The sequence below is a fragment of the Loxodonta africana genome, chromosome 21 (genome assembly GCF_030014295.1).
Source record: "Loxodonta africana isolate mLoxAfr1 chromosome 21, mLoxAfr1.hap2, whole genome shotgun sequence".
Taxonomy (NCBI): Eukaryota; Metazoa; Chordata; class Mammalia; order Proboscidea; family Elephantidae; genus Loxodonta; species Loxodonta africana.
The window spans coordinates 46402151-46429179 of NC_087362.1; the positions used below are offsets into that span (position 1 = coordinate 46402151).

The following is a 27029-nucleotide window of genomic DNA, read 5'->3' on the forward strand; positions in this document are numbered from 1 at the left end:
GATTAAGTGACTCTTTTGTTTTTATTGCTTTGAAAGAGGCAAGAAACTGGTGCCTACAAGTGAAGAGAAAGGGTCTGAAGACAGAAAAAATAGAAGAAAGAGTGTGAGTCTACCAAGTGGGGTCCCAATGGGGATAGGACTCACAAAGAGGAAAAAAGGAGGTGCAGAAAAAGGGTGACTATGAACAAGATGGCAGATGGGGGATGGATGCTGGGCAAGTTTGCACCGATGGACTCTACTCTCCTTGGGAGGCACCACTGACCCATGAACAACTGGGGTCATTCTTAAATACAATTTAAAAAAAATAAACTCTTTTTGTTTTGATCCTGTCTCAAGTTCATTTTTACCAACAAGACTTTAAGGCCACAAACTGCCTACTCTTAATGCTGTGCCAGATATAATTTAACATTTGCTTTAGGTGCATTTGAACCAATATATTGAATCTTGAATATATACGAGAGGAATTTCAGGATGGGGAGAAAAACATCTGTTGGCTTGCTCATGAGGCTAGTGGCTTGAGACTTCCTTAAGGCTGAGCATACACCCAGTATTCTGAATAAAAGCTGTGCTAAATTCCTTAAAAACAAACTAAAAAACAATCCACCAGAACACAAGGGTCACCTGAAGTACAGAATGGACACAAGGACCAGTGTGACATCAATGTCTTTCTCAAGCCAAAGCCCTCAGGAGGCCTCCTGGAGGTGAACACCCAGATGCCCTGGTCTCCGAGCCCAACAAGCCACTCACCTGGATCGGTGGAGGGGCACCTGCGGATGGTGAAGATCTGCCCCAGGTCCTCGTCCTCCTCGGGAAGACCCTTCTGCAGCCGCTGCAGCTTGCGCAAGCTCTCGCTGCGCTGGTGCTTCATGGACCGCACGTGCTGGATGAGGTTGAGCTTGGCCTTGGTGGAGTAGTTGCACAGGACACAGTGGTAGTAACAGCTCTCTCCCTCGACACCACTCTCGTGCTGCTGCAGATGCTGTGAGGGACGAAGGACAGGGACACACCTTGGGTGAGCCGCTCGAAGCCCGCCGCCACCACCACGAAGCCCACGCCACCATGGTCGCAGCCACATCTCCAAAGTCAAAGGAGATAGCTGTTGATTATAAGGCTTCATAAAGGGGTTGTTTTTCCCAATGCATCCATTCTTTGAAGACAAGCACCACACGGATGCACATTCCTGTCTCCCCCAAGCATCCCCTGCCAGGTGGGTTTTTCAGAGTGATGATAATACTGCTGGGTCAACTGGCAAAATTATTAAAGGTCCCACCTTTCACTCTCCAAAGTGTCCTGTTTCATTTAGATTGGGGTCAGAAAACTACAGCCTAAGGGCCACATCTGATTAACTGTCTGCTTTTTTAAATAAAGTTTTACTGGGATACAGCCATGTGTATTCATTTACATATTATCTATAGCTGCTTTCACGCTACATACAACACCTGAGCTAAATAGTCATGACAGAGACTATATGATCTGCAAAGCCTAAAAAGTTTGCCAACCCATTTTAGATGATAAACTACATGGTCACCCTACCTGTACAGCACCCTATGTCAGTAACACAGAGCCAAAGTTGCTGTCTGACTTTTTCACAAGAAAGACAACTCAAGATTTATGTTTTAATTTTTAAATTTAGAAAACTACTGTCTATCAGGAGAACCCCAAATTAGAGTTTTCCCTGGGTTAAAAAATAACAGAAAAATAAATTGCTTCAGACCAGTTCCCTGTCAGTAACTCAAGGTCATTTGGCATAGTGCATCAGATGGTCAAAAGTACACTCTCTGTAGTGTTTGTGTAGACACAGTACTCAGATTCCAGAACACGGAAGCCCAAGAACCAACCAGAAGCAGGACCTCGTAGGATCAAAGTTAGGAATGCAAGATGAGCAGCAGTCATGGAAAAAGTCAGCAGCTCCCAGACTAGAAAAAGAAGACTTAAAGATTATCCAAGAGCAACACTGATAAATGTTTTGGGCCTTTTTGAGAATATGGTGAAAGCTATGGACTCCTTTTTGTGCATATACACACAACTTTACTAACAGTAAGGGAACTGACGTGCTCCAGCTATAGAAAGGCCATCTCCTTCATTTCAAATGACCCATTTTGGGAGAAGAGGGAATTTTTCTGTTGGGTGCATATGAAACAGGGGAAACTAGCCCAAAAAACTTCAGTGACTGACCCAAGGTCACCAGGCTATTAGTGGGAAAGAGAGAATTAGAACCTACCACACTACCCAACAGCCTTTTGGAAAAGGAAAGTCATATAATTTAATGTTTTATGTGCTCATGTCTTTATCTGTCCTTCCCTCGTCCCCCTCGTCACCCACCCTCACCTCTAGTGGCCTGAGCTGCATTATGCTTGGGAACTGCTTTGTGACACTTGCCTTATCCCTGACCCACATGGTTCTGTTTGGTGTCCATGCTTTGATAACCATTTCTGATCCTGCTTGGATATCTTTCTTGTCAAGCATATAATGCAAGACACTGGGTGGGTAGACCAGTTAGAATGCCCTACACTCTGTGGAACGTCAGAAGTAAAAGAGTTATCCCATAAGTGCTTCTATCTGATGACACTGTTCTGAGGCTCATGTGTTCACACACGCACATCCCACATTCACTGAAAAGGTGTGAAAAATCCAGAAGCATGTTCGCACCTTCTTTGAAGAAGAAACATGAACGTACCTACCAAGTGCTGTAGAAGAATCATTGAAGGAAGAGAGAGACCCTCAATGATATAAACTCACAGAGAAAGTCTGCTCTGGAGTCATCTTGCAGGTGAGAATGCTAAGGGCTTCATGTGCACCCTACGGAGGAAAATCTCCTTTTTCCCCCAAAATGGATTATTAAACACACTCAACATGCAGAACCTTAGAACAAAATAAAATCCTCGCAAGTAACAGCTGTCCCAGAACAATTTCACAACCAGAGGGAGTTTGAAGAACTAGCAAACTCAATGGTAAGTGTTAAAGAAATTACTGCAACTAATAAAAAGCTACTTTTCTTGAAATAAATTTGATCTGACTTAAAAAAAATGGTTTATCTTTAATTTGTCTCCTCCAAGATAAACCTCCTTGCAGACGATTTCAGGAGGAGGGGACATGCCAAAACAATGCTTTCTGGAGGCTGCGTCCCTGCGGAAAAGAAGGGTCTGACAGAGTGGACGTAAAGGAAAAAGATGGGCTTTGCCAAAGTTCATTCTCCCTGACTGTGCACAAGGCCCTCCAAAACCCAAAAACTCTACCAGGATATTCCTGGGAGCAAGAGTTTAGCCTGGTCTGAGGAGCAGGAGACCTGTACAAGAGCCAGAAACTTCTGTCTTAGATCACTAAGACCAAAAGAATTACATTTAAGAAAGCCTCAACTAAAACGGACTCAATAAAAAATAACAGGGAGAATAACTATGGAATCTGAAGCAATAACTTCTATGAAGGGATACTGGTGGCATCATAAACCATGAAATCAGAGTGAGAACCCTTCAGGCCTTAACCTCAAACCCCCATCACCTCCCCAAGAAACAGGGTTTCCTTGCAATAAGGCACTGAATCTTAAACATACAACTTTAACATGAATGTGAGGTTTCTATTCCAAATGGCTGGGGTTTCCAATTTCCAAGCTGGCCAGAAGAGAGGGATAACACAGCCAAAAAGAGTTGGACGGAGTTGAGATGTCAAATGCCTTGTGTCCTCAAATCCTTGGGTGATAGGACCCTATAAATTCTGATTTGAAATAAACATCATACTGGGAAGCCCTGCTTTAAAAAAAAAAAAAAAAATTTGATATGGTCAAGATGTTCCAAAACCACTCTACACTCGAGCTCATCAGATTCGTCAACTACTATCTCCTGTACTACCACAAATTCTTGTGTCTGCCATGAGAGGTATTTTGGAAAGGAAATGGGTATAAATTGTGGGGAAACGAATAAAAGAAAATGAGAGAGAAAGGGACAAAGAAAACATCAGCCTCTTCCACTGATGTTGGTATAGGGAACATTTAGGACTCTTACAGGCTTGCGCCAAAGCTTAATTCAAAATTTCAAGTTTGTTTTGACCTCCAAGTTCATTTTCTAAGGCACTAAAAAAAAAAAAAACTCAGTATAGGCTGTTTCTCAGTTTCTAAGGGATACCTAGCTCATAAAGATTACGTCCTACCCCAAACTTCCGCTCACAATCTGGGTCTTCTGATATCTTCCTGCATGTGACAAATCGTGTTCTTATTAAATTATCTATGTTCTCACTTGTTACTTCCCAGGCTGTCCGACCTGGGGCCAACAAGGACCCGAAGCTGGCAGTAGGGGTGGTTTTCCTGACCTCTGGGACCTCCATGTCATCTGGTTATTTCCCAGTCTTTCTGCTACATAACTGTCAACCCCATGACCCCGCTGGCCATAACCCCCAAGAGGCCCTCCCTAAATTCTACCCTTGGAACCTGCTTAATAAAAAGCTGCAGGAGGGGTGGGGCTAAAGGGGCAGATGAGGATTCCACAGGGCAAGTCATTCAGCCAAGGACATGCTTTTCACACAGAAACAAGCAGAAGATGTTTTCATTTGGAGAAGGAGGGAGAATAATTTGTTCCTGACCCAGCTAATTAGAATACCCTCAATTGGGATCACAATGTATTTAATTAAATTCACTGTAATATATGAAGAATCCACCAAGGCACAAATCCCAGTGGTACAGTCAATAAAGGGGCTGCCTCCTTTCAGAGTTCTGGCTCTCCTCGCCAGGCAGGAAATTTTTCTCCCACACAAATCCTGAATTCCCCAACCCTCTCCGCCTCGATTATAGAGCTCTCCCGTCCCCGAGTATGGGGACCCAGGCTTGGCTTACTTTTTCCATTTCTGTTTCTTCTGTGTTAAAGATTCACAACTGCTCGCCTCTGTCGGGTCATAAAAAAAAAAAAAGCGGAGTTTAAACAACTGTTGCTAGTGTGCACAGTGAGGCAGTCTGCGCATGGACTCAAACAGAACTGGCTACACGTTTGGCAGGGTTTTCTTTCGGTTCAATTCTAAGCGTCTGTGGCACATGAGACACTAGGTCAAACACATACACAGAATATGTCCTATGCTAGGGGCTTAACCTGCAAGCGATTAAGGCAGCCATGGCAGTGACTCAGAGGACATACCAAGGGGATATGAGGGAGGCATCCCTTTGGCTTGAACACCTTTATGAGAATACATGGCCTGAATGACTGAAAATTAAAGGGAGCTGCCTCGGGCAAGAAAAATCAGTACGCGCCCACAAACTGGGGGCGTTGGCAGTTCAGTGGTGGAACTCTCGCCTGCCATGCAGGAGACAAAGGTTTGGTTCCCGGCAAATTCACCTCACGCACAAAAACCATCTGTCTGTCAGCAGAGGTTTGTGTGCTTCTATGATGCAGAAGGGGTTTCAGCAGAGCTCCCAGGCTAAAGCGGGTTAGGAAAGAGAGGTCTAGGGATCTACTTCGGAAAATCAGCCAATTGGAAACCCTATGGATCACAACAGACCAATCTGCAACAATCGTGGGTATAGCACAGGACCAGGCAACATTTTGTGCTACTGTGCATGGGGTCACCATGAGTCGGGAGCCAATTCAATGGTAGCTAACAACCACTACCAAAAAAAAAAAACCAAACCCAGTGCCATCGAGTCAATTCTGACTCATAGCGACCGTATAGGACAGAGTAGAACTGCCCCATAGAGTTTTCAAGGAGCGCCTGGCGGATTCGAATTGCTGACCCTTTGGTTAGCAGCTGTGGCACTTAACCACTGCAGCACCAGGGTTTCCTAACAACCACTACCACCACAAAATACTAACGGGAAAGGACTACCAAACAATAAATCAAGAAAGGAAGATCAATCTAGATAAAGAAGAGCAGCAACTGAGGTCCACCTAAACTCACTCAACAGGCCAGCCTCTCCCTATAACAACCTTGAATCTGCATCAAGTTTTTTCTATTACCTCTAATCTCACTGGCTTGCTTAAAAAGTACCTGAAAAGACTGGCTTAGATGAACTGCAACTGTGTTATTAGTTTTCACTAAAAGAAGTATCTACACTTGGCAATATGATTTACATCCTGAAAACCCAAAAAAGCATAATGACTTTTAAGAAGGAAATAAGCACCCAGCTTGACTTATAACTGGAAGCAGCATAATAGCCCAACAAGCTCCAATGTCCACAAACTACCACTGGGCAGCAGGTAACAGACTGTCCTTATTGTGAGCAATTTGCAATTTGAGGGGCACACAGCAGGTGGCCAGTGCCCTGTACTGGAAGTAAGGCTGGTATGGCTGCCTCTACTGCTATTAGTCAAAGAGATCTTTTCCTGCACCTCTTCTGCTCTTGGTACCAGACCAAAAAACCCACCGCCATCAAGTCAATTACGACTCATAACGACCCTACAAGACACAGCAGAACTGCCCCATAGAGTTTCCAAGGAGTGCCTGGTGGATTCGAACTGCTGACCTGTTGGTTAGCAGCCGTAGCACTTCACTGTTACACTCTTGGTACAGCTACTTCTATTTTAAAATGCTCATCCCCACCTTGGTTTAGCTAGAAAATCACACATCTGTGATCCTAGCATGGACATGTCTAACATTCCACATCTATCTGACCTTCCTCCTGGGTCAGGTTCAGGGAGAAGCCCTTACTGCATTAAGAGGTACCTTCAGTAATGAGTCCAGCACATGAATTTGACTGCAAAAAGCAAATTAATAATTAAACATGAACAAAAAGAAGCCAGGCTGTGTTACTTTGTGAGATCCAATCCCATTAATATGTTGTTCTCACTCACCATGGCCAAATACTGAAAGTCAAAGGGACAAAAAAGAGTGCTCTCGTTAGAAAACAACTCATCGTAAAAAAAAAAAAAAAAAAAAAAGTGTTCCTGCTACTTCTTTCCCAGGAAAACTAACCAACTTCTGTCAGAGAACATTGATTTCTATAAATCTGGAGGGACCCCAACTCCCTCCTTCTCCCCAACAATAGGAAACTTCTAACGTCTGGGTCTTCATGCATGGCATGCAAAATATTGATCAGGTTTTGTCAAAGCTTCCCCTTTCAAGCTGAAATGAACAAAGTACATTCTGATAAACACACACACAAACGAGTCAGAAACGAAGCTTTCTCGGGGAATAACACCTGTTATTATAAACACACACACACCCCCTCCTGGCACACTTTGCAACACACACAACCCAACTCTATCCCAAGGGCATATGAAAACTTAAGGCTCTCTGCTGGGGTGACGCAGCTGCCAGGCATTCCTCCAAGCAAATCAGCTACACCTGAAGGTTGGTGGTTCAAGTCCACCCAAAGGCATCTCGAAAGAAAGGCCTGACAATCTGCTTCCAAAAATCAGCCATGGAAATCCCTATGGAACACTGTTCTACTATGACACACATGGGGATGCCATGAATCAGCGACTGGTTTTGGGGGATAACCAGATACCTCCTAACGAACAGAGAAGAAACCTCATGGCAGGATGTTCTGGAAAAAGGCCCCTGCCCCACAAGACACACTAAGGCAGAGGCAGGCAGGCGCCTAACTCTCCTGCAGTCCATAAAACTGCATGTCTTAGGATGGAAGAAGTGACTGCTGCATCATCCTTCTGGAGGGAAAAACTGCCATTCACAGTGCACCAAGGCTCTTCGGCTTCTCCTTTGGGGACGAGACTATAGAAATCTACTAACAATCCCTGTGAGAAGGAATGGGAAGAGGATGAGAAGCCAGGGTTCCATATTACACTTTCAAATTCAGTTCTAATTCCCAACATTGTAAGATGAAATAAGGGAGCCACAAGTGGGTTGCATTAACCATCGTGTACACACACAGCACTTTGCCACGGACAAAGCACCTACACAAACGTTCATTTCCTCATTACAGCCCAATGAGGCAGGGAACATTTGGCTCATGTTCTTAGAGGAACCCAAAGCTCGGAGAGGTTATGTGACTCCCCTAAGGTCACAAAGGGTGTGGCAGAAACAGGACTTGAACCTAGGACTTGACTCTGATTCTACAGTCATTGCTGCACTGACCAATGGAATGTTCTTGAACAAAAAACTGCCCAGACCCGGGTATTCACCTTGAGTGCCTAAAAATGAAATTGTATCAGGTCTAATGCAACTGGGGGTGAGGGCAGTTAATTTTTTAATCACTGAGGTTGTGTTACAGTTCTAAATTTAATGTCACATTTTAGGAATGTTCCCAGAAGGTCAACCTCGATATATATATATTTTTTTCTTTTTTCTATTTAATGTTGGTTTTTCATCCACTCATGCCCTTGTCCTTACACATGCTAATTTAGTCCTATTTCATTGTAGGAACCCTGCAGACACCATAAGATATAAGCTCAACCATGATTTACAGGAACAAGTGAAAGGAAGTAAAAATGTTCCCTTAGATCAATCCATTTGGGTCGCTCTGACCTATTTTCTGGTTTCTAGGCCAGACTGGAAAAGTCATGATCCTTCATTCTCAGTATTTGAGCTCAGGCCATTTTCCACCTTGGAATACCTAGCTAATTCCATTCTGCTGAGCCACACTTTGCCCTTCCTTCAGGATGCAGCAGCAGGTCAAGTATCAATGTGCCTGTGGAGCCCTGATGGCACAATGGTTAAGAGCTTGGCTGCTCACCAAATGGTTGGCAGTTTGAATCCACCAGCCACTCCCTGGAAACCCTATGGGGCAGTTCTACTCTGTCCTATAGGGTCCTTATGAGTCGGAATCGACTTGACGGCAACAGATTTGATTTTTTTTGGTTCCCATTCCACACCAACTGCTTTCTTAGTTGCTTCCTCCTTTTGATGTCTCTAGCTTTTAATTGTTCTGCCTAAATATTTTGGGATTCACCACATACTCTTCCCCCTTAAGATTTAACCTTTCCTCTCCAACAGAGCGATGCTCAGAGTGTGGGAGAGGGAGGAAGGTATTTAGGGAGACATGTATTGTGTTCTTCCCTTTGTCTATGGCCCCAAGACTCATTCAAATGATAGACCTTCCAAGGAAAAAAGCATGTTGTCAATCTGTCTTGACCTCTTTGAATGGTAATTACTTCACCAAGAGTTCAGGAGTGCTACCTAAATTAAAAATGCCATATGTGATTCTATTTGTATATCATTTTGTGACAGTGACTTTGGGTCATCTGTCCATATGACTTGAGCAATGGTCAATCTCTTCTTGCTGCAAAAAAGCACCTTGGCCCAGAAAGCATCTAAGCCCAGGGAACACATGCACATTGAGATGGTGTTTGTAATAAGGAGAAACGGAAAGGCTTTGGCAAATGCCTTCCGTTTCACTGACTTGGCATTTAAAATAAGGTAGTCCAATTAAGGTAGCCCAACAAGATTAAAATGAGGTCAATCTGTTATAAAGTTTGGGAAAGGGTTCCCAAACCTTACAAAATTCACGATCCACTTCTCTAGGTTTTTATTTCTATCTTATTGTCTATCTTAACCACAGAGAGACTGTATCCTTCTAACAGAAGAATGGTCATCAGCCATCAGCCCACATACCCCTGCAGCCAACACTCCTCTCTCCCATTGTCTCCCTCCTCCAATTCTCCTGCACTTGTCAAGCCATGAAATTAAGGCTGTAATTCTAATGAAAACATCACATGTGGTGATGGTCGCACAACGTGGTGAACGTAATTAATGTCACTGAATTGTACACATAAAAATGGTTGACATAGCAAATGTTTGGTTGTGTTTTACCACAGTTTCTTAAAAACTTTTTTTTAAGACCACTGTATACGTATTACTCTAGCTTGCCCTCACTAAACTTTATGTCAAATTGTTACCAATAACAGCGGTTAAGGCACACTCCAGAATAAGATGGCCTGGTGGAAAACCCTCACTCTGGCTCTCTCTCACTGCACTTTTCTGGGCAAGTTATGTACTGGTGGGCCTCAGCTTCCTCATCTGCAAACTGGGGACAATTAACAAAACCTCCTCATATAGTACTGCTGGGAGGACTCAGTGGGGTAATTCATATACGGTGCCCAGTACACAGTTAGTCTCTATAATAAATAAGGCTATTATTATTACTATCATCATTTTTCAAATTAATTAAACTTTGGGATTAAGGATGGACACGAACATCTACTAAAATGACATATTTGACATTTCTCTTCTTATAACCATCCCCCCAGGCACCAAAGAGGAATCTCCACTTGACAGTAAAGAAACTCCAATGGACAGAAAGTAATTCGTTCAGTCACACTGCCAGTGTTCGCAGAGCCAGGATCCGAACCCCCAGCCCATGTTCTTGCCTAATAACTATCTGTTAACTGGATCTCTTTGCTCACCTGGGCACCAACATAACGAAAATCAAGGACCATGTTCTCTACTATGTCTGCCAACATCTCAGATGGGACGCAAGACAAGAAAGAGAACTCAGCTGAAATGGCTGGTGGATGCCTCCCTGGCTCCCCAAATTCACTCTGAAGAATTTGCTTATTTGTGTCTCCAAACCATGAGCCAACACAGCAGAAGAAAACACTCGCCAGGTTGTCCTAACAGGCGCATGAACTCATCTGTGCAATAGTGATCTTTATACTTGCCCTGCCTTCCTAGGGGTGATTTAAGAAGCACATGAGAAAATAAATGTGAAAAGCCTTCACAACACAAGAAGGGTTATCCAAATACTTGGCACTATCATCACTTTTCTACCTAGGGCTCAGATCTTGCCTCCTCCCTTCTCACTGGCAGGTACAACACCAGGGGCTCGGTGGTAATGAGGCAGGTGGTGTTCTAGCTCACTGGTTCTCTAACTTGACCATGTATCTGAAGCACCTGGAGGGCTTGTTAAGACACAGATGGCTGGGCCACCCCAGTGGTTTCTCATTCAACAGGTCTGGGGAAGGGCCCAAGAATTTGCATTTTTAACAGTCTTCCAGGAAACGCTGCTGCTGCTACTCTGGTACTACACTTTAAGAATCACTGCTCTAGCCCCAATAGCAGCTGCCAAGAAGAAGAGATTGAAGTCAGGATACATGGAGATGTCCCGCTATAAGAGGAAAACTTTCAAGGCCTAAAATCTCTGTACCAGCCTTCGCCCGCCCATAGAGTATTTCAGATTCTAGCAAATGGCACTAGATAAATCATGCAATGCCTGCACACAAGAGTTCACCTCTTTAATGAAAAAGTCACGCAGAAGCAGCTGCCTGCTACTGACCTGCTCCAGATACTTCATAAAAGTCAGAATTGGCGCTATTCGTCTTCCTCTACCTTTTCACACCTGCACTATGAAATTTCCTGGGGTTGTAGCTGAGAGCATGACTCTTGATGGCGAAGCATGAGGCATCGCTTTTTCCTCCCCAGCCCTGCACCCTGCTGAGCACACCTGTCCAGATGTCTTGCTGGAACAAAGCCCATGGAATAATTTCAACCAAATATGAGAAAAATAAAATGGTCATTAAAATTCCTTCCACACCCTTCAACTTTCTGGCTGCTGCTGAGAGCATGAATGAGGCACTCAAAGCCAGAGGCTCCTCTTGAGCTCCCACGATGTGCTGACCAATACCCTCATCCTCTTCACCAGGAGAGAAGGCAACCCCTGTGACCTGGACAGAGGATACCGGGCATCCACAGGGCTGACTTCTTCCTGGTAAGAGAGGCTGAATTTGTGTTTTATTTTACTTTTTTCCTTGAAAGAGAAAATGGGAATGTCATAGGGCAGGAGAGAAAAATTCCTTCTAAAGTAACGCCGTCAGCGTCCATCATTCTGGCTATGGCAGACCTTTTGCCCTTTCTCCTTAAATTGCACCAATTTGTTAAGGTTGAAAGAGACAGTTCTACTTGTGGGAGAGCGACAGGGAACCAACAGAGACTGAAGAGAAAGATGTTCCCTGAAGGAAGTAGAGCTGAGCCTGAGTCAGGACACAGGAGACGGGACCTGCAGATAGGACTGCCATGTGGTGGGAGAGAGGAGATAGTTTTGTGAACGATGACTCAGCTAGTTTCTCTGCTCTGCTTTCAGGTCCTGCACATAAATAACCCAGACAAACACCCTGTGGACTGGATTTTGCTTTCCTTACCCCCCTTTTTAAGTCTCATTAAAAGCCGATATTGTTCGGCCTCAAGATGGAGAACTCAGCATGGATTTTACTGAACGTTAAATCAACCAGCAAGCGTAGCCAGCAAACTCTGTGGCACTTTAACTTTAAATAATGCAATAATTATTGAATTTCCTTTTTATAACTGAAGTGCTGGAATGTAAACAATGGGGCTGTAATTGCAGGAAGGGGGGATCAATAGAGGCAATCGTTTTCAGCCATGTTAATTGTAAATACAATTGCTCCAAGATGTCAGCCTTGTTCTTCTTGCTCCCAGAATCATCCTAACGGATGACAGAGTCCAACTTTCCCATTACAGCTGTTCGTTCCTTTAAGAGGTTCTCAATCAGGTCTGATCAATCTGTCAAGATAATGCATGGAGTAAGTAAGACTCTTCCAAACACAGGCCCCCAATCAATAGCCCGGACTGGCTTAATGAGGTGGGGCTAAGGCCCAGAGGGAGGTAACAGCCCCCAGCTTGCGCCTAGGTTTGGCAGGCTGGCTTCCTCGCATGGCCCTGATAAACAGATCAGCCCTTAATGAGGACATTAGTTATGCATGCTTCAGCAAGTAGCGAGGCACCCATCCCTTGGGACAGACGGACAGAAAACAAAATAGATTAACAGAAAACAATATGGTGCCAAATTAGGTCTAACTGAAGACTTCTCTTGCTTTTCTTAATTGTCCAGCAGAGTGGAGGGCATCAATTAATCATTCCAATGGGCGTAATCTCAAAGACTGAGAATGTGGTTGGGCTGGAGGATATCTGGTATCTGCTAGTGTCCCTCGGGGCTGCTGTTGAACATTAGCACCTTTGTTTCCTCAATACCATTTCCAGATCATAAGGCAGGCCTCTCACAAAAGGGTCTCAGCACCAACCGGCACAAGAAAATGAGGACAAGGCTGAACTTGAAGTCCAGCAGCCATACTTGGTGGGGCTGTGAATGAGGACTGACAAAGACAAAACTGCTACTCCTTGCTGCTGACATTCAAGTAGCTGAGAATTGAGAGTGGCTGCTCCTTCACAGACGAGAAGGTGGGAAGTTGAGAGTCTTGGATCTCATTTTCACACGGTCTGGCACCTCTGAAAGTTGCACAGACCATTGCAAGAGTTTGAATTCTCACAATAACAACCAGGAGGATGCCATGGGGAGCCTAAAGAGCATTTTCCATCACTTGGAGTCCACTGTATATCTTCACTTTGACTCCTGCTATGATGGGTTGGGCAGGGCCATTTCTCTTCAAGGAGCTCACCATGGAAGTCCTTGAGAAAGGGCCATGCTGAAGCGAGGTTCCACCCAGAACCCAGCAGTTCCTTTTTTTCAGTGGCTGCATAGCTTAGGGCAGTGGTCCTCGAAGTGTGGCTGGACTAACAGCATCAGCACCCCTGGAAATGTTAGACATGCAAATTCTCAGGCCCTATCCAGACCTACAGGAACTCTGAGGGTGGGACCCAGAAATTGGGTTTTTAACAAGCCCTCCAGGTGATTCTGATGCATACTCATGTTTAAAGACCACTGTCTTAGAGGGTAGGGTAGGCAAGACTGGCTTCTAGTCAGGACAACCTTCTTGTACGTTACAAAGAATTGTCTAGCTGGTTCTTCCTAAATCAGAAATAGTTCACTGCCGAAGATACACTTTAGAAAACCACATTTTCACTGTGCTTGGGCCAGAGGAGGAACCATTCTAGCTCTTGACTCTGGTCATCCTACCACCCACATGCTCTAGAATGTGAGGCCTCCGGGAATAATAAAACCAAGGGAACGAGGCCTATGTGAAAACTCCATTTTATTAGTGGGAAAAGATCTTGGAGAGGGTCACACTACTGAATTTCTAAAGTTAACAGTCTCATATTCTGATTGAAGTAAAGTGAGAATAACTTTTTTTTTTTTTTAGATGAGGGGATGAGCAGAATAAAAGAAAAATATGCAAATAAAGAGATCAGATCCCTCCACTGTGCAAAAGCTCAGCTCAGAGGCCGATCCTTCTCCAAAGCCTTCCTGGACTCCCAGGTTCAAGCGTTTGCTCCTCTGGGCCCACAATCCACAGACAGCAGATTCTACACTATACTTATCACACTGTGTTGCAAGCCACCCCTTGCTCTTCCACCGCACTGTGAACAGCATCTCACAGGCTAGGACCATGTCGATTTTTCTATCCTCAGTACTCAGCACAGCTCCTTATCTGTGGCAGGCACCTAAAAATTATTGGTTGTAAGTTTGAACAAATGAGGAAAAAGACTTTAGTGCCCCATTTTTACTTCTAGTCTTTAGACTGTCATTCAAGACCTACCTTTAGTGGGTAGAATAATGTCTCTGAAAAACTGACGTTCACCAAAACCTCAGAATGTGACCTATTAGAGGGTCTTTGCAGATACGATTAGTTAAGATGCAGCTATACTGGATTAGGGCGGCCCTAAATCCAATGACTGGTGCCCTCGTAAGAAGAGAAGAGATATACACACTGCAAAGAAGGCCACATGAAGACAGAGGGAGAGACTGGTATATCTACAAGGCATGGATCACCAAGGATTGACAGCAGCCATGAGAAGCTAGACACAGGCAAGGAAGGATTCTTCCCTACAGTTTTCAGAGGGAGCTTGATTTCAGATGTAGAGCCTCCAGAGCTGAGAGAGAATAAACTTCTGCTGTTTCAAGACAACCAGATTAATAATTTGTTACAGCAGTCCCAGGGAACTAATACACTATCTATTCTAGTCCAAACTCACTTCCTCCACATCATAATTTGTCTCTCCACCTCATTCCACAGTCCACATAAAATTCAACGTGTGGCAGACCCCACCTACTCACCAGTCCTGACCTTTCTGGTCATGGTGCCTTTTCCTGCTTAGAAATCTCCCTGACCATCTCCTCCTCCTCCTACTAAAATCCCACAGAATTGCCAGAGCAGGCCTATGGCACCTCCTGGAAGCCTTCCCCCATCACACCTGAGCTAGAACTGTGTGTCCTCTGGGGTCCCACAGCACAGGTGATTCCCTATTAGTGCCCACCAGCAGTGATTCTTCTGCAAGTATGCCTTGCCTGACTTCCACCGAAGTCTGCATTCCCTGATGACCAGGATGGGAGGTTGGGGCCTGAAGAGAGTAAGTACATTTGCTTATACCTCCTGTCTGTTTAAATAAAGTTTTACGACATAGGATAATTACCATAAATGATTTTACTTAATGACTTAGTTTTTTTAGTGCCTGGATCTAAAAAATGCACCCCCCTCTCGCCCCATCAGTCAAAATGTCCCTCAGCCAGAAGACAGGACTCGCTAGTTTTTAACTTAATTGGTCATCGTCTTTCCATCCTTCCATTTCTTCTACATATCTAGCTATGTTATTTACATAGGTTAATACTGCTATGCTTTTACAAGATCACTTTTACTGTTAAACTAATGAATAATTACAAGACTTGGATATACTGAGAAACATCTAGGAAATCACATGAGATGGGTAGAAGACAGATGCCTTTCAAGAGGAATAATCCAAATATGAGTTGGCTGTACCTATCACATCTTTATAAATTAAAAACAAACAATTTAGTACAAAGTTGGGTCTCAACTAAAAATGTCTAGAAAAGTCAGTGGAGTGGTGTGATTATGCTCAGATACTGAAAGTAGGTGGTCAAACCTGTGTTCCTGGAACATAAGGATGAAAAGCTTGTCTCTAGGCCTGAAGAGTTAGAATGAGGACTTTTATATACACAAATGTTCATATTTATTTTCTTCCTAAATTTTCTGTCCTATCTGACTGACTGCTACCTAGAACTGCCCAATTCTTACAATTACCTGAGGAACAGTTGCCTGGCTAAGCCTTTCATTTTCATCTACTCAAAAATCCTAAGACCTGTGTAAAGGGGTGATCTTCCACATGGTTTCAGAAACTGAACGCACAGACCTGCCTCCTTCCCATTTCAGTTTATGCCCCAACTCTGGGCTCCCCAGCCTTCTGACTTACTGGCCTGCCCACTTACAGCAGGGCCCTTCCCGGGGTTTCCAAGCTACCTGGCCTAAAGACGCCACATCATGGTCTCCCTCTCAAGTTGCTCAGTGGAATGTGGCTGCAAGGCCAGTCAGTGAGTTGGTTTTTTTGTTTTCAACTTGTTTTAAAAGGTAAACTATGGGGAGATTTTTTATCAACGAGTCCAGATTGAAGGAAACTTTGTTTACACATGAGATGGGGAAGCAACAGTAAATGTACGCTGGGGATGTATGTAGTTAAGGTTGTTCTGGACAGAATGATGGTTTACAAAACCTGCTGGAGAACCACAAGAGATTTTCCTTGGTGAAATTCAAGCTTCAGAAAACTGCAACTGTAAACATTTCTTTGAACAAATGGTGGAGATTTGGGGGGCGCAAAGGAGGGTGGGACAAGGTAGGACTAAGAGTGATGGATCTCTGAGGTCCTATCAGCTCTGAAGCACTGGGAAGCTGTGACATGCGTTACGCACATTAGTGGAGTACCTGGGTGGTGCACACAGTTAACCCATTTGACTGCTAACCGAAAGGTTGGAAGTTCAAGTCCAACCTGAGGTGCCTTTGAAGAAAGGCCTGGCAATCTACTTCCGAAAAAACAGCTGTTGCAAACCCTATGTAACACAGTTCTACTCTGATACACATGTGGCTGCCATGAATTGGAATCATCTTGATGGCAACTGGGTTATTGGGATGTACAGTGGTAGCTACTATGTTAGTGGTGCACCTTGACTTGGGCACAAAAATGGGTATAGTATTAAGATGCAGCCAATCCCTCAACTGACAGTGGATGACATTTTGGAATCTTAAATCCAGTAGCCTGTGTTGCAAGCATTACTATATTGTATGGGGGCTTAAAAAAAAACTTTTAGTAGGAATTTTAAAGGCTTAAATCTTAAAACGCAAATTTTTCAATGACCTTTCCAGATTATAATAACATAAGGCAAGAGGAACTAGCAGCGAGTTCCAGCTGCTAGTGGCATCTGAATTTTTATACTGGCTTTTCAGGAAACCCTGGTGGCATAATGGTTAAGAGCTACGGCTGCTAACCAAAAGGTTGACAGTTCAAATCCACCAGGTGCTCTTTGGAAATTCTATGGGGCAGTTCTACTCTGTCCTATACGGTTGCTATGCCTCGGTAATCGAGTCGATGGCAGTGACAGTGAGTTTTTCAGCTTCAGATTCATTTATTCACCATTTGTCTATCCATGTTCCTGCTTCTTGCTTCCTCACATTGTAACCCCTCACAACACCACCAGACTAATTACTCTTCTCTAGGTATTGTTTTCATCGTTCTCTGTACCTGAGAAAGGCCTTCCACAATAGGTCTGATCACTTATTACTCCCCTGCGCCACCGTTGTGCCCCTAGCCAGCTCTGCTGACTGTCCATCCCTTAGTGGTCTCCCCTATTTGCATGTTTGCAGGTATGTGAGTATTTGTGTGTACATATGTGTGTGGGTGTTAATTTGTGTGTGCGTGCACGTGTTGGCCCATGCCATTCCCTCCCGTGTGTACTTCCATTCCAGTTCATCCAAATTCTGCTCTGCTTTCCAAGCACCTCACCTCCCACCCTATTTCTGTCTACAGTGATTCTTTCTCTTCTGAATTTAACGTCTTTTTCTCTCATCAGATCTTTTCACACCAATGCCCTGAGTGCTGATTGTCGGCTTTATGTCTGTGGCATTTTCCCTAATGGGACAGTAAGGCTCCAGATGGCAGGGGCCATGTACCCTCACACTCAGCACTCACTGCCCAGGACCCAGGCCATTAAACAAAGAGAGCCCAGGAAGGAGAGTGGGGAGCCAGGAGGAGGAGAGAGGCTCTGACACTAGTTGGCTCCTCAGCTGTAAATTGTGAAATAACGCCACCACCCACTGAGGGGCCATGAGGCTTGAGTGAGTAAATCAACAGGAATGTGCTTCATAAATGGTAAATCAAAATTAAAAGGAAAAAGTTGTCAGGTGATAACAAATGGCTGAAAGAGGAACCTGAAGAACCAGCAAGTCTTCCCCACCATTTGATTTCCTTCAGGTCCTAGGTCTACACGAAGGCAAATTAATTACTTGATCACCCATTCACTTACCTCGCTAATGAAATCACTGGGTTTTGCTGGGCAAGAACCTGTTAGAAGGACTGGCTTGCCTCTGGGTGTAAGTCCCACTGGTGCCAGCTGCATTCACCAGAGCCAACATGAGTCATGAGATGACACAAATTGCCAGTGGGCTTTGTTATTATGTGACCTTCAGCAAGTCACCCTTCCTTTCCCGCTCCAGTGATAAAATATGGATGGCAATACTAAGAACCTACTTCACGGTGTTAACGTGAAGAATGACGATTGAGCACAGCTAATAATGAATGGGAAGCACTTTGTCTTTGTAGAGAGCTATATTACTTAACATTTAGAATAATACCCACTGTTTCAGGTTGAGAAAGCTTTCAGATTTGAGCTAAGCTGAAGGCTGAACACATCCACTAATGAGCAGTGTCCTTCCCATAGAAATGTTGAAAGCTATTCAGTCTACTGAATAAAATGACCAGCAGTATATTAGCAAGAAGCTGATGCAGGCTTAGTTTATCATGAAACCAGGGTCACCGCATTCAACATCTAATAAGAAAATTCTTGAGATCACAGAAGTAAACCAGCGCCGACTGAGCTGACAACAATTGCATTTTTAAGGATGGTTTGGGTAGAATAATTTCTTGGTCCAGGGTTTCCTCAGAATTCACAAAAATACAGCAGCTTACAAGTCATTGTTGTATCATCTAGACTGATGTAAAGGGCCAGATAGTAAATATTTTCGGCTTTGTGGGCCATATGGTCTCTGTGGCAATGATTCATCTTTGCAGTCATAGCGTAAAAGAAGCCATAGACAACCTCTGAACAAATAGGTGTGGCTGTGTTCCAATAAAACTTTATTTATAAAAACAGGTAGCTGGCTGAATTCTACCCTGTGGCAGTGCTCTGATCTAAACCTTTCTGGAAAATTTACCTAATCATTTGGAATACAGTTTGCCTACTCTTAATAAGAAGGGAGGAAAGACACACACACACACACACACACACACACACACAGCACGAGCGCATGTGCACATACACTTCGCTAAGCAAAATAAGTTTCTTCTAACTTTCAAAACTCCAGTAAGAGCCAGGCTTGGTAACTTCAAACAAAAATAAGCTGTTTCAAACTGAAGGTCAACAATTATTCAAGTACTTTTTAACTCTGAATTATGCAATGACTCCAGAACAATTTGCCTCCGTCCTTGTTCATGCTTTCAGACGTAAGAGCTTGCATGAGTGTGTCCTCCAGTCACGTGCACTCAGGCTCCAGCTCTGCAACTCATTATACAACCACAGTGAGTGACACCACATGAACAAGGGCGGAGGCTACACACTGATCTGAGCTTAACAATGCCTCCAGCCGATTCAACTTTCAGCCAGCTTACTGATGGCATTACTTACAACAGAAAGTGGCCTTCTTTTGTGCCCTCCATTCGCTGAAAATAAGCCAGGCTTAAATAACCACTGAGCAGAGATGAGGTGGTGAAAAATGAGGCCACTACCATCCGTGCCTCCTCCTACAGGACATGGTCTTACTCCCCAAGCATGTCTTAAAAAGGGAAGCTAGCAATGATCTTGACCTCCAACAAGGAGTGGTTGGCAAGTCTGGATTTAGAAAAATACTTAAACATTTTCTCAGTAACACTACCTAACATGCATCTAGCACTTTAGAGATTTGGTTCAGCCATTCATTATCTCAACTGAACCTCCAACCACCTTGTGAGACTAAAAAGGGCCAGTACCCTTCTTCTTCACTGCTTATAATAGACAGAGGAGACAGTTAAGTCAGAGATGGCAAACTGGCAGTGACCGGGCAGTCCGTACATATGAGCCATATAACCCTAAGAGTTTTTAGACATTCTTAATTAACAGTTAACATGGTAAAATTTGCCAATTTCACAGGCAATTTAGATTTTCTGCCTCTGTTTGGAAAAAAAAATAAAAGGAGTATCTGGCTGCACTTGCTTCATACTCCCACATGTTAACAAACCTAGATAAGATGGGATAGGCAGTCTCCCACCCAGCACTAGTCATCCCTTTGTGATCCTGTATGGCTCCTGGAAGCACTGAGTTTGCGGCTCTGGGTTGCGCCATGTGTATAAGAGACCAGTACCAGTCTCTTGTGAGTCAATTCCAACTCGTGGCAACCCCACATGTATATAAGACAACTTGGCTTTTAATTAGTGGTCCTGAAAGTCAATGGGGGGCAGTGAATTTTTGCCTTCTGTGCCAGAGACCCAGCTTTGATTCCCAGCCAATGTACCTCAGGTACAGCCACCATCTGTCACTGGAGGCTTGTGTGTTGCTACGATGTTGAACAGGTTCCAGCAGAGCTTCTAGACTAAGACAGGCTAGGAAGAATCGACTGCCATTCTACTTCCAAAAATCAGCTGACAAAAACCCTACAGATCACAACAGCCTATCCGCAACTGATTGTAGGGATGGTGCCGGACCAGGCAGTGTTTTGTTCTGTTGTGCACGAGGTCGCCATGGATCGGGACAAACTCGATGGCAGCTAACAACAACCTGAAAGTCATCCCTGCTCCTTCTTTTTCTGGTCAGCGTGTGCCACACTACGCCAGGCTACACTGGGAATAACCCAGAACGAAGACGCCCTAGGACAACATAGTGCTTCTACTAAGGTTTCACACTGCACACCAGAAGGCACAGGGCTAAGTTACACCAGACACAGGCAGTAGGGAGTTAAGAATGAATGTGGCTTCCTAAGAAAAGCCAACTTAATTCTGCCACAGGAGTTAATATTTGTTAATTGGTAGAAAAAGGTAAAATTAATGAGGACATTAACATAGCTATTTAAAAAAGACTCCTTGTTTCTCCCATTGTAACACATGGAACTATCAGGAAGTAATTGAGGGAAGAGGACACTGTCAATTCTCAATTATCTGCATGAATGAAGTGCTCAGTGACACGGATAATCCAAGTCATTTACATTTGGATTTAGAAAGTAACATCTTTTTCCTTGGGAAAAGTTATCTTCCTAATTACAGCTTGCCAAGTGTGATCGTGAAATCAGTTTACCTTCCCTGTCAGAGAAGAAAGCTGCTGGAGGGCATGGAAGCTGCTGGGAGGGTCTCAGACCTGCCACAGAAAGCCCAAGGCAGATAAAAGATGCCGCTTGTCACACGCAGCTATTTAAATTAAAATTAATTACAATTAAATAAAATACAAAATTCACCTCCTCGGTCAACTAGCCACATTTCACAAGCTCAACAGTCCCACGTGGCCAGTAGTGACTGTGCTGGACAGCACAGTCACTGAACCTTTGATCACCGGAGAAAGGTCTGGTGGCAGTGCTGAGTTCTGGATCAACAATAACCTCCAGTTTCCCGGGTTAAGTAGAAAGCTGGCGGGGTGGGTGCGGGGAGGAATGCCGGAGACACTCCGCTGCCACTTTTACAGGAACAAAAGGGAATTGTAACACCTGACTCTCTCAGCTAGTTTAATTTCAAGCCTGGTAATGTAGACCCTGTCTAGGGAATAGCACAAAATGTAAGCATTCCATTCTAAGTAAAATAAGGCTTTTTAATTAACAAAGCAGAAAACGAGTGGATAAAAGGCAAGGCATGAAAGCCTGATTTTAAGCAAACATTTGCCAAGGGTACCTGGACCCACAGGGCCTAGAGGCTGACTGAAGGGTAAGGGGGCTGGGGCTGGGGGGCGGCACACAACCCCCAGGGCTGCGTTCAGGGAGGTGCCTACTCAGGTGCCACTGGGAGCGATGTCAGGTCCAGTGTCACTTAACATCCTCATTAATTATCTTGAAAGGATAGAGTTAGTAAACAGAAAGTTAATTAAATTCTCAGATGATGCTAATTTGGGAGGCTTTACAAAGACTGGCAAGGGCAGAGGCAATATAAATGGGACCTGGATGGGTCAGAAGTATGAGTGGAAAATAAAATTAAGCACTAGCTGAATAAACACCACTTTAAGTCTTAGGGAAGAGCCAAATATGTCTGAAATGGGATTAATTTGGAAAACAGTTGTACTAAAATAAAAACGGTTTAAACGTCCAAAGCATATAATCAGAGTAGGAAAAAAAGGCTATTTAAGATTTTAATAAAAATGTGTATGTATTCTTAGAAAAAAGTCTGGAAGGAACAGCAGCTGTTGACAGCAGCCACCTTTGAGAAGTGTGATAGGAGAGCGGGGGAGGCAGGGTGGGGCTTCCACTTCTACGTCATATTCTTCTCATTTCGTTAAATATGTTTTTAAACAAGCATGTATTATGTTTTTGTGCGGTTTTAAAAATCCTTTAGTTTGAAGTAATTTTAGATTTACAGAAGAATTGCAAAGACGACAGTTTTCCACATGCCCTTCACCCAGCTTCTTCTAATGTTTACATCTTACGGCCTCACATCTGGTACATTTGTCAAAACTAAGAAATTAACACTGGTACAATACCGTGACTAACCTACAGACTTTATTCTGACTTGGCCAGTTTTCCCACTAACGTCCTTTTTCTGTTCCAGGGTCCAAAACTGGAGCCCACATTGCAGTTGGTGGCCGTGTCTCAGTTCCTCTAATCTGTGCCAGTTCCTTGGTCTTTCCTTGTGTTTCACGACCTGGACACTTTTAAAGAGTGCTGGTCAGGTATTTGTAATCACCCCACAATTTGGGTTTCTGTGATGTTTTCTCATGATAAGACAGGTTACAGATTTTTGAGGGGGTAGTGGTGGTACAGTGGTAGAATTCTCACCTTCCATGCTGGAGACCCAACCTCAGTTCCTGGCCAACGCACCTCATTGTTCAGCCACCACTCATCCCTCGGTGCAGGCTTGCATGTTGCTATGATGCTGAACAAGATTCAGCAAAGCTTCCTGTCTCAGACAGACTAGGAAGAAAGGCCTGGCAATCTACTTCTGCAAATAAGCCAATGAAAACCCCGTGGATCACAATGGCCTGATCTGCAACCAACTATGGGGATGGTGCAGGACCAGTTAGTGTTTTCTTCCGCTGTGCACGGGGTCGCCTTGAGTCGAGGGTTGACTTGATGGCAGCTAATGATAATAATAACAAAGATTTTTGAGAAGAATGTCACAGAGGTGAAGTGTCCTACTCGCTGCATCATGTCAGGGGGCACATGACAGTCACATGACCTATCGCTACTGACATTAACTTGAGCACCTGGTTAAGGTGGTGTCTGCCAGGTTTCTCTACTGTCGAGTTATTCTCTTTCCTTTCATGTACTCTATTCATTTGAAGTGAGTCACTGAGTCCAGTGGGGAGGGGAATTAAGCTCCACCTCCTCATTATGATGTTTTGAAGCAAAACAAAAATATAGTATACAAGAGAAAGCCTTCTCTTCGTGCAAATAGGATGTATGTAACAGAAACGTTTATCTAGAAACTCAGGATTTGCTGTCTTTGTTTTGAATACTTGGATTCTCAACAATGTAGATAAAGGCAGGGCCCTCAATATAGGCTGGGCTGAGTCCTGAACACTTTCATATATAAACTCATTTAATCCTCACAACAACCTGGTAAATTCTGTATCACAACATTCAACAATCCATTCCAAGTTACAGACGGGGAAACGTGGCTCAAAGAGGCTAAATAACGAGCTCATGTTAACACTAAAGTATTAGCTCGCGTTAGCTATTAAAGTGAGAAAGGGAGAATTTGAACTGGGCCACTTGGCTCCAAAGACCATGGTTTAGCCCCTCTGTTAGGCTGCTTCATGATACATAACTCCAAAATTGCTGGACATTCAAAATGTGGCAGCAAAACATAATTTAGGCAGAAGAGTGATGTGGGGCAAGATGCCAAGAGTCAAATGGCACAGAGGTTCCTCTTTGGAGACAAGTGTATTCTCCAGGGTATCACTGCTGCCACAGTGCCAAGAAGGCCTGACAAAGCTGAGACGTTTGGGGAGTTTTCAAACAAAACACATTCTCCTTTATCTTTACAGTGGTGGCAAGGAATACAGAACACCTGAGCTGGTCCAGGGACTTCTCCATCAACAGGTATGGGAGATGCTCTGAATCTATGGGCCATGATCTTTACGGATAACCCAGTCCCTGCCTGTCACAGAGGCAAACCTGGAGTGGTCTCTGTGAATAACATTTACTTTTTCTACTATTCTGGAGCTTCACTGTGGAAAACACAGCAGAAAGCACAGATCTCAGAAGGTCAGTGTTGGAACAAGCGGTCTGACTGTGAAGAGATGATGCCAAGACACAAAGAGGCCAACAGCTCCAACAGGGCAGGGGCACCTGGCCCATGACCTGACAGATCTGCCACTTGCAAACACCTAAATGTGGGCTTGTTTAATCCCAGCTGTTAAATATCTGATATTTTGACACCAAGAAGATAAAAGGAAATGAGTTTCTTCTAGACAAAGAAGAAAGGAACCAGGAAAGCTTGGATAAGAACTGTTGCCTGCCCCCAGATAGCCTAAAATCAGGTGCTATCAAGTCATTCATTATCTAAAACACCCATGCTGATCTTTACCATTACCCTTGGCACGGAGAAACGACAATGAAGAAGTGAGTAGGAGGCAACAAAGGCTTCCTTCTGGGTGCCCACCCCACACTGCCTTCTCCAAATATTTGGCATTCATTCCTACTCCACCGAACCTTGCCTTCAATTGCTCTCCAACCGTCACAACTGCAAAAATTTGCTTTAAGATGACACTAATAAAGAGCTATGCCATACAATTCTTCTAGCACCTCACAGGTCTCACCAGAGGACTGGGCAGAGAGCAGATATTCTGTGAGCCTCCCAGAACATCAGAAACAGGTCTGGTTCTTAGCTATCATCCCAGGGTAAGAGATCCTCTTCAGTGCTCTGCCTCTGCATGACCTGCCTCTGTGCAGCGCATCCACAGAGCTCCATCTTAAGAAGATGGCAGAAATGCACCCTCAAGAAGAGTTTCAGTGTGATTTTCAATCAGTTAATAAAATGCAGAAAGTATAATTAATAGCAGCTGTTTAACTGACTCGATGGCAATGGGTTTGGTTTTTGGTTTTTTATCATTTGAGTGCTTACTGTGTGCCAGGCACGATTCTAAGCCCCACTCTAAGCAGAAGCAGGTAAGGCACTGTTATGGACTGAATTGTGTCACCCCTCAAAAAATATGTTTAAGTCCTAACCCCTGTACCTGTGAATGTGGCCTTGTTTGGAAATAGGGTTATTCATTTGTTATCTGTGAATTTAAAGGAGGTCAACCCACAGTAGGGTGGGTCCCTTCTGAGTGGTTTGTTATAAAAGGGGAGAACAACGGCCACAGAAACCGAGTCGCACACTGCAAGACAGACGCCATACAACCATGAAGGCACACATATCTGTAAGGAGCAAAAGAACGCCAAGGCAGCCATCAGGGACTAGGAGAGGGGCACAGAACAGAAGCCCTCAGAAGGGATTAACATGGCCAGTACCCTGATTCTGACATCTAGCCTCCAGAACTGAGAGAGAACAATTTCCATTCTTTAAAAGCACCCAGTTTGTAGTGTTTCATTATGACAGCCCTAGGAAGCAAAGAGCCCTGGTAGCACAATGGTTAAGTGATCAGCTGCTAACCCAAAAGTTGGCAGTTTGAACCTACCCAGCAGCTCCACAGGAGACAGATCTGGTGATCTGCTCCTATAATGATTACAGCCTAGAAAACTCTATGGGGCAGTTCTACTCTATCACATGGGGTTGCTGAGTCAAAATCGACTCAATAGCACCTAACAAAACAAGGAAACAAAGACAAGCACCAATCCCTCTAGAGGTAACTATTTGACGTTTCTGTGTATTCTTTTCCACACGTTGCAAGGTTTCATCTAACCTAGAAATAACAAAATAGCATCGGAGAGGGACACGTTTTCTGATTCTCAATGGTGTCGAAATCTGAAAATTATAGACTAGACCATTATATGTGACAAAAATCTAAAATCGTCAAGCAGTTGTTTTAAGCACTTCGAAAAGAAAGCAATGGATCATTACAAGTGAACATAATAAGTTCACCAAGTACAGAACAAGAGAGAGACTAATTTCTTTCTTTCCCTAATATTTTTTCCCTAATTATTTTCTTTACTCTTTTTTTCTAATAATAAAACTACTGCCACTATTTCTAATACTGAACTGGTATATCAGGGAACCATCAGAGACTAACATTTGACTTTGTCATGAAATCCTTGTGAACATTCTGGACATAAGATCTGCTTATAGTATGGTAAGATGTCTTGTACTCACAACATTGGTCCAAAGAACACTGATCATGAATCAAAGTCAACCTGGAGGAAAAGGTCCAGAATATAATTACCTAATTGGACTTGTCTTGTCCAACATTTCTAACAGGATTAGAAGGGAGACAGAAGTCATGCCCATCAGCTCAACAAAATGAGCCTGAAAGTCATAGAGGAATAAATAGGCAAAAGGAGAAATGAAAACCACACTTTAAAAAATGACTGATGAGGAAATTACTATACCTTAACATTAAAAAAAAAAAAAACATTAGAAAACAAAAATCCTCACAACTGAACCAATAAGCAGCATCAAGATAAATGGAGAAGACTGAAGTTGTTAGGGACTTGATTTTACATAGAACCACATTTTACTGGATCCACAATCAATGTCCATGGAAGCAGCAGTCAAGAAATCAAATGACACATGGCATTGGGCAAATCTGCAGCAAAAGGCCTCTCTAAAGAATTGAAAAGAAAGAAGTCACTTTGAGAACTAAGGTGCGTCTGACCCAAGCCATGATATTTTCAATCGTCTTATATGCATGCGGAAGCTGGACAATGAATAAGAAGGACTGAAGAAGAATGGATGCCTTTGAATTATGGTGTTGACAAAGAATATTGAATATACTACAGACTGCCAGAAGAACGAACAGATCTGTCTCAGAGAAGTACAGTCAGGGTACTCCTTGGAGTCAAGGATGGTGAGACTTTGTCTCACGTACTTTGGACATGTTATCAGGAGGGACCAGTCCCTGGCGAGGGACATCATGACATCAT

At 43.8% G+C, this 27029-nt stretch overlaps 1 protein-coding gene across 11 annotated transcripts in view; it reads right to left on the reverse strand.

Moving 5' to 3' along the window:
• ZFHX3 (zinc finger homeobox 3) overlaps positions 1-27029 on the reverse strand; it is a 288226-nt gene that overhangs the window by 113521 nt on the left and 147676 nt on the right. For all 11 annotated transcript variants that reach the window (XR_002787467.2, XM_064273833.1, XM_064273831.1 and 8 more), the window contains one exon: positions 748-979. Coding sequence is in view for 10 of the 11 variants with exons in the window: in XM_064273833.1 (XP_064129903.1) it covers positions 748-979 (232 nt within the window). In the remaining variant the exon portion in view is untranslated. The remainder of the gene's footprint in view (positions 1-747; positions 980-27029) is intronic.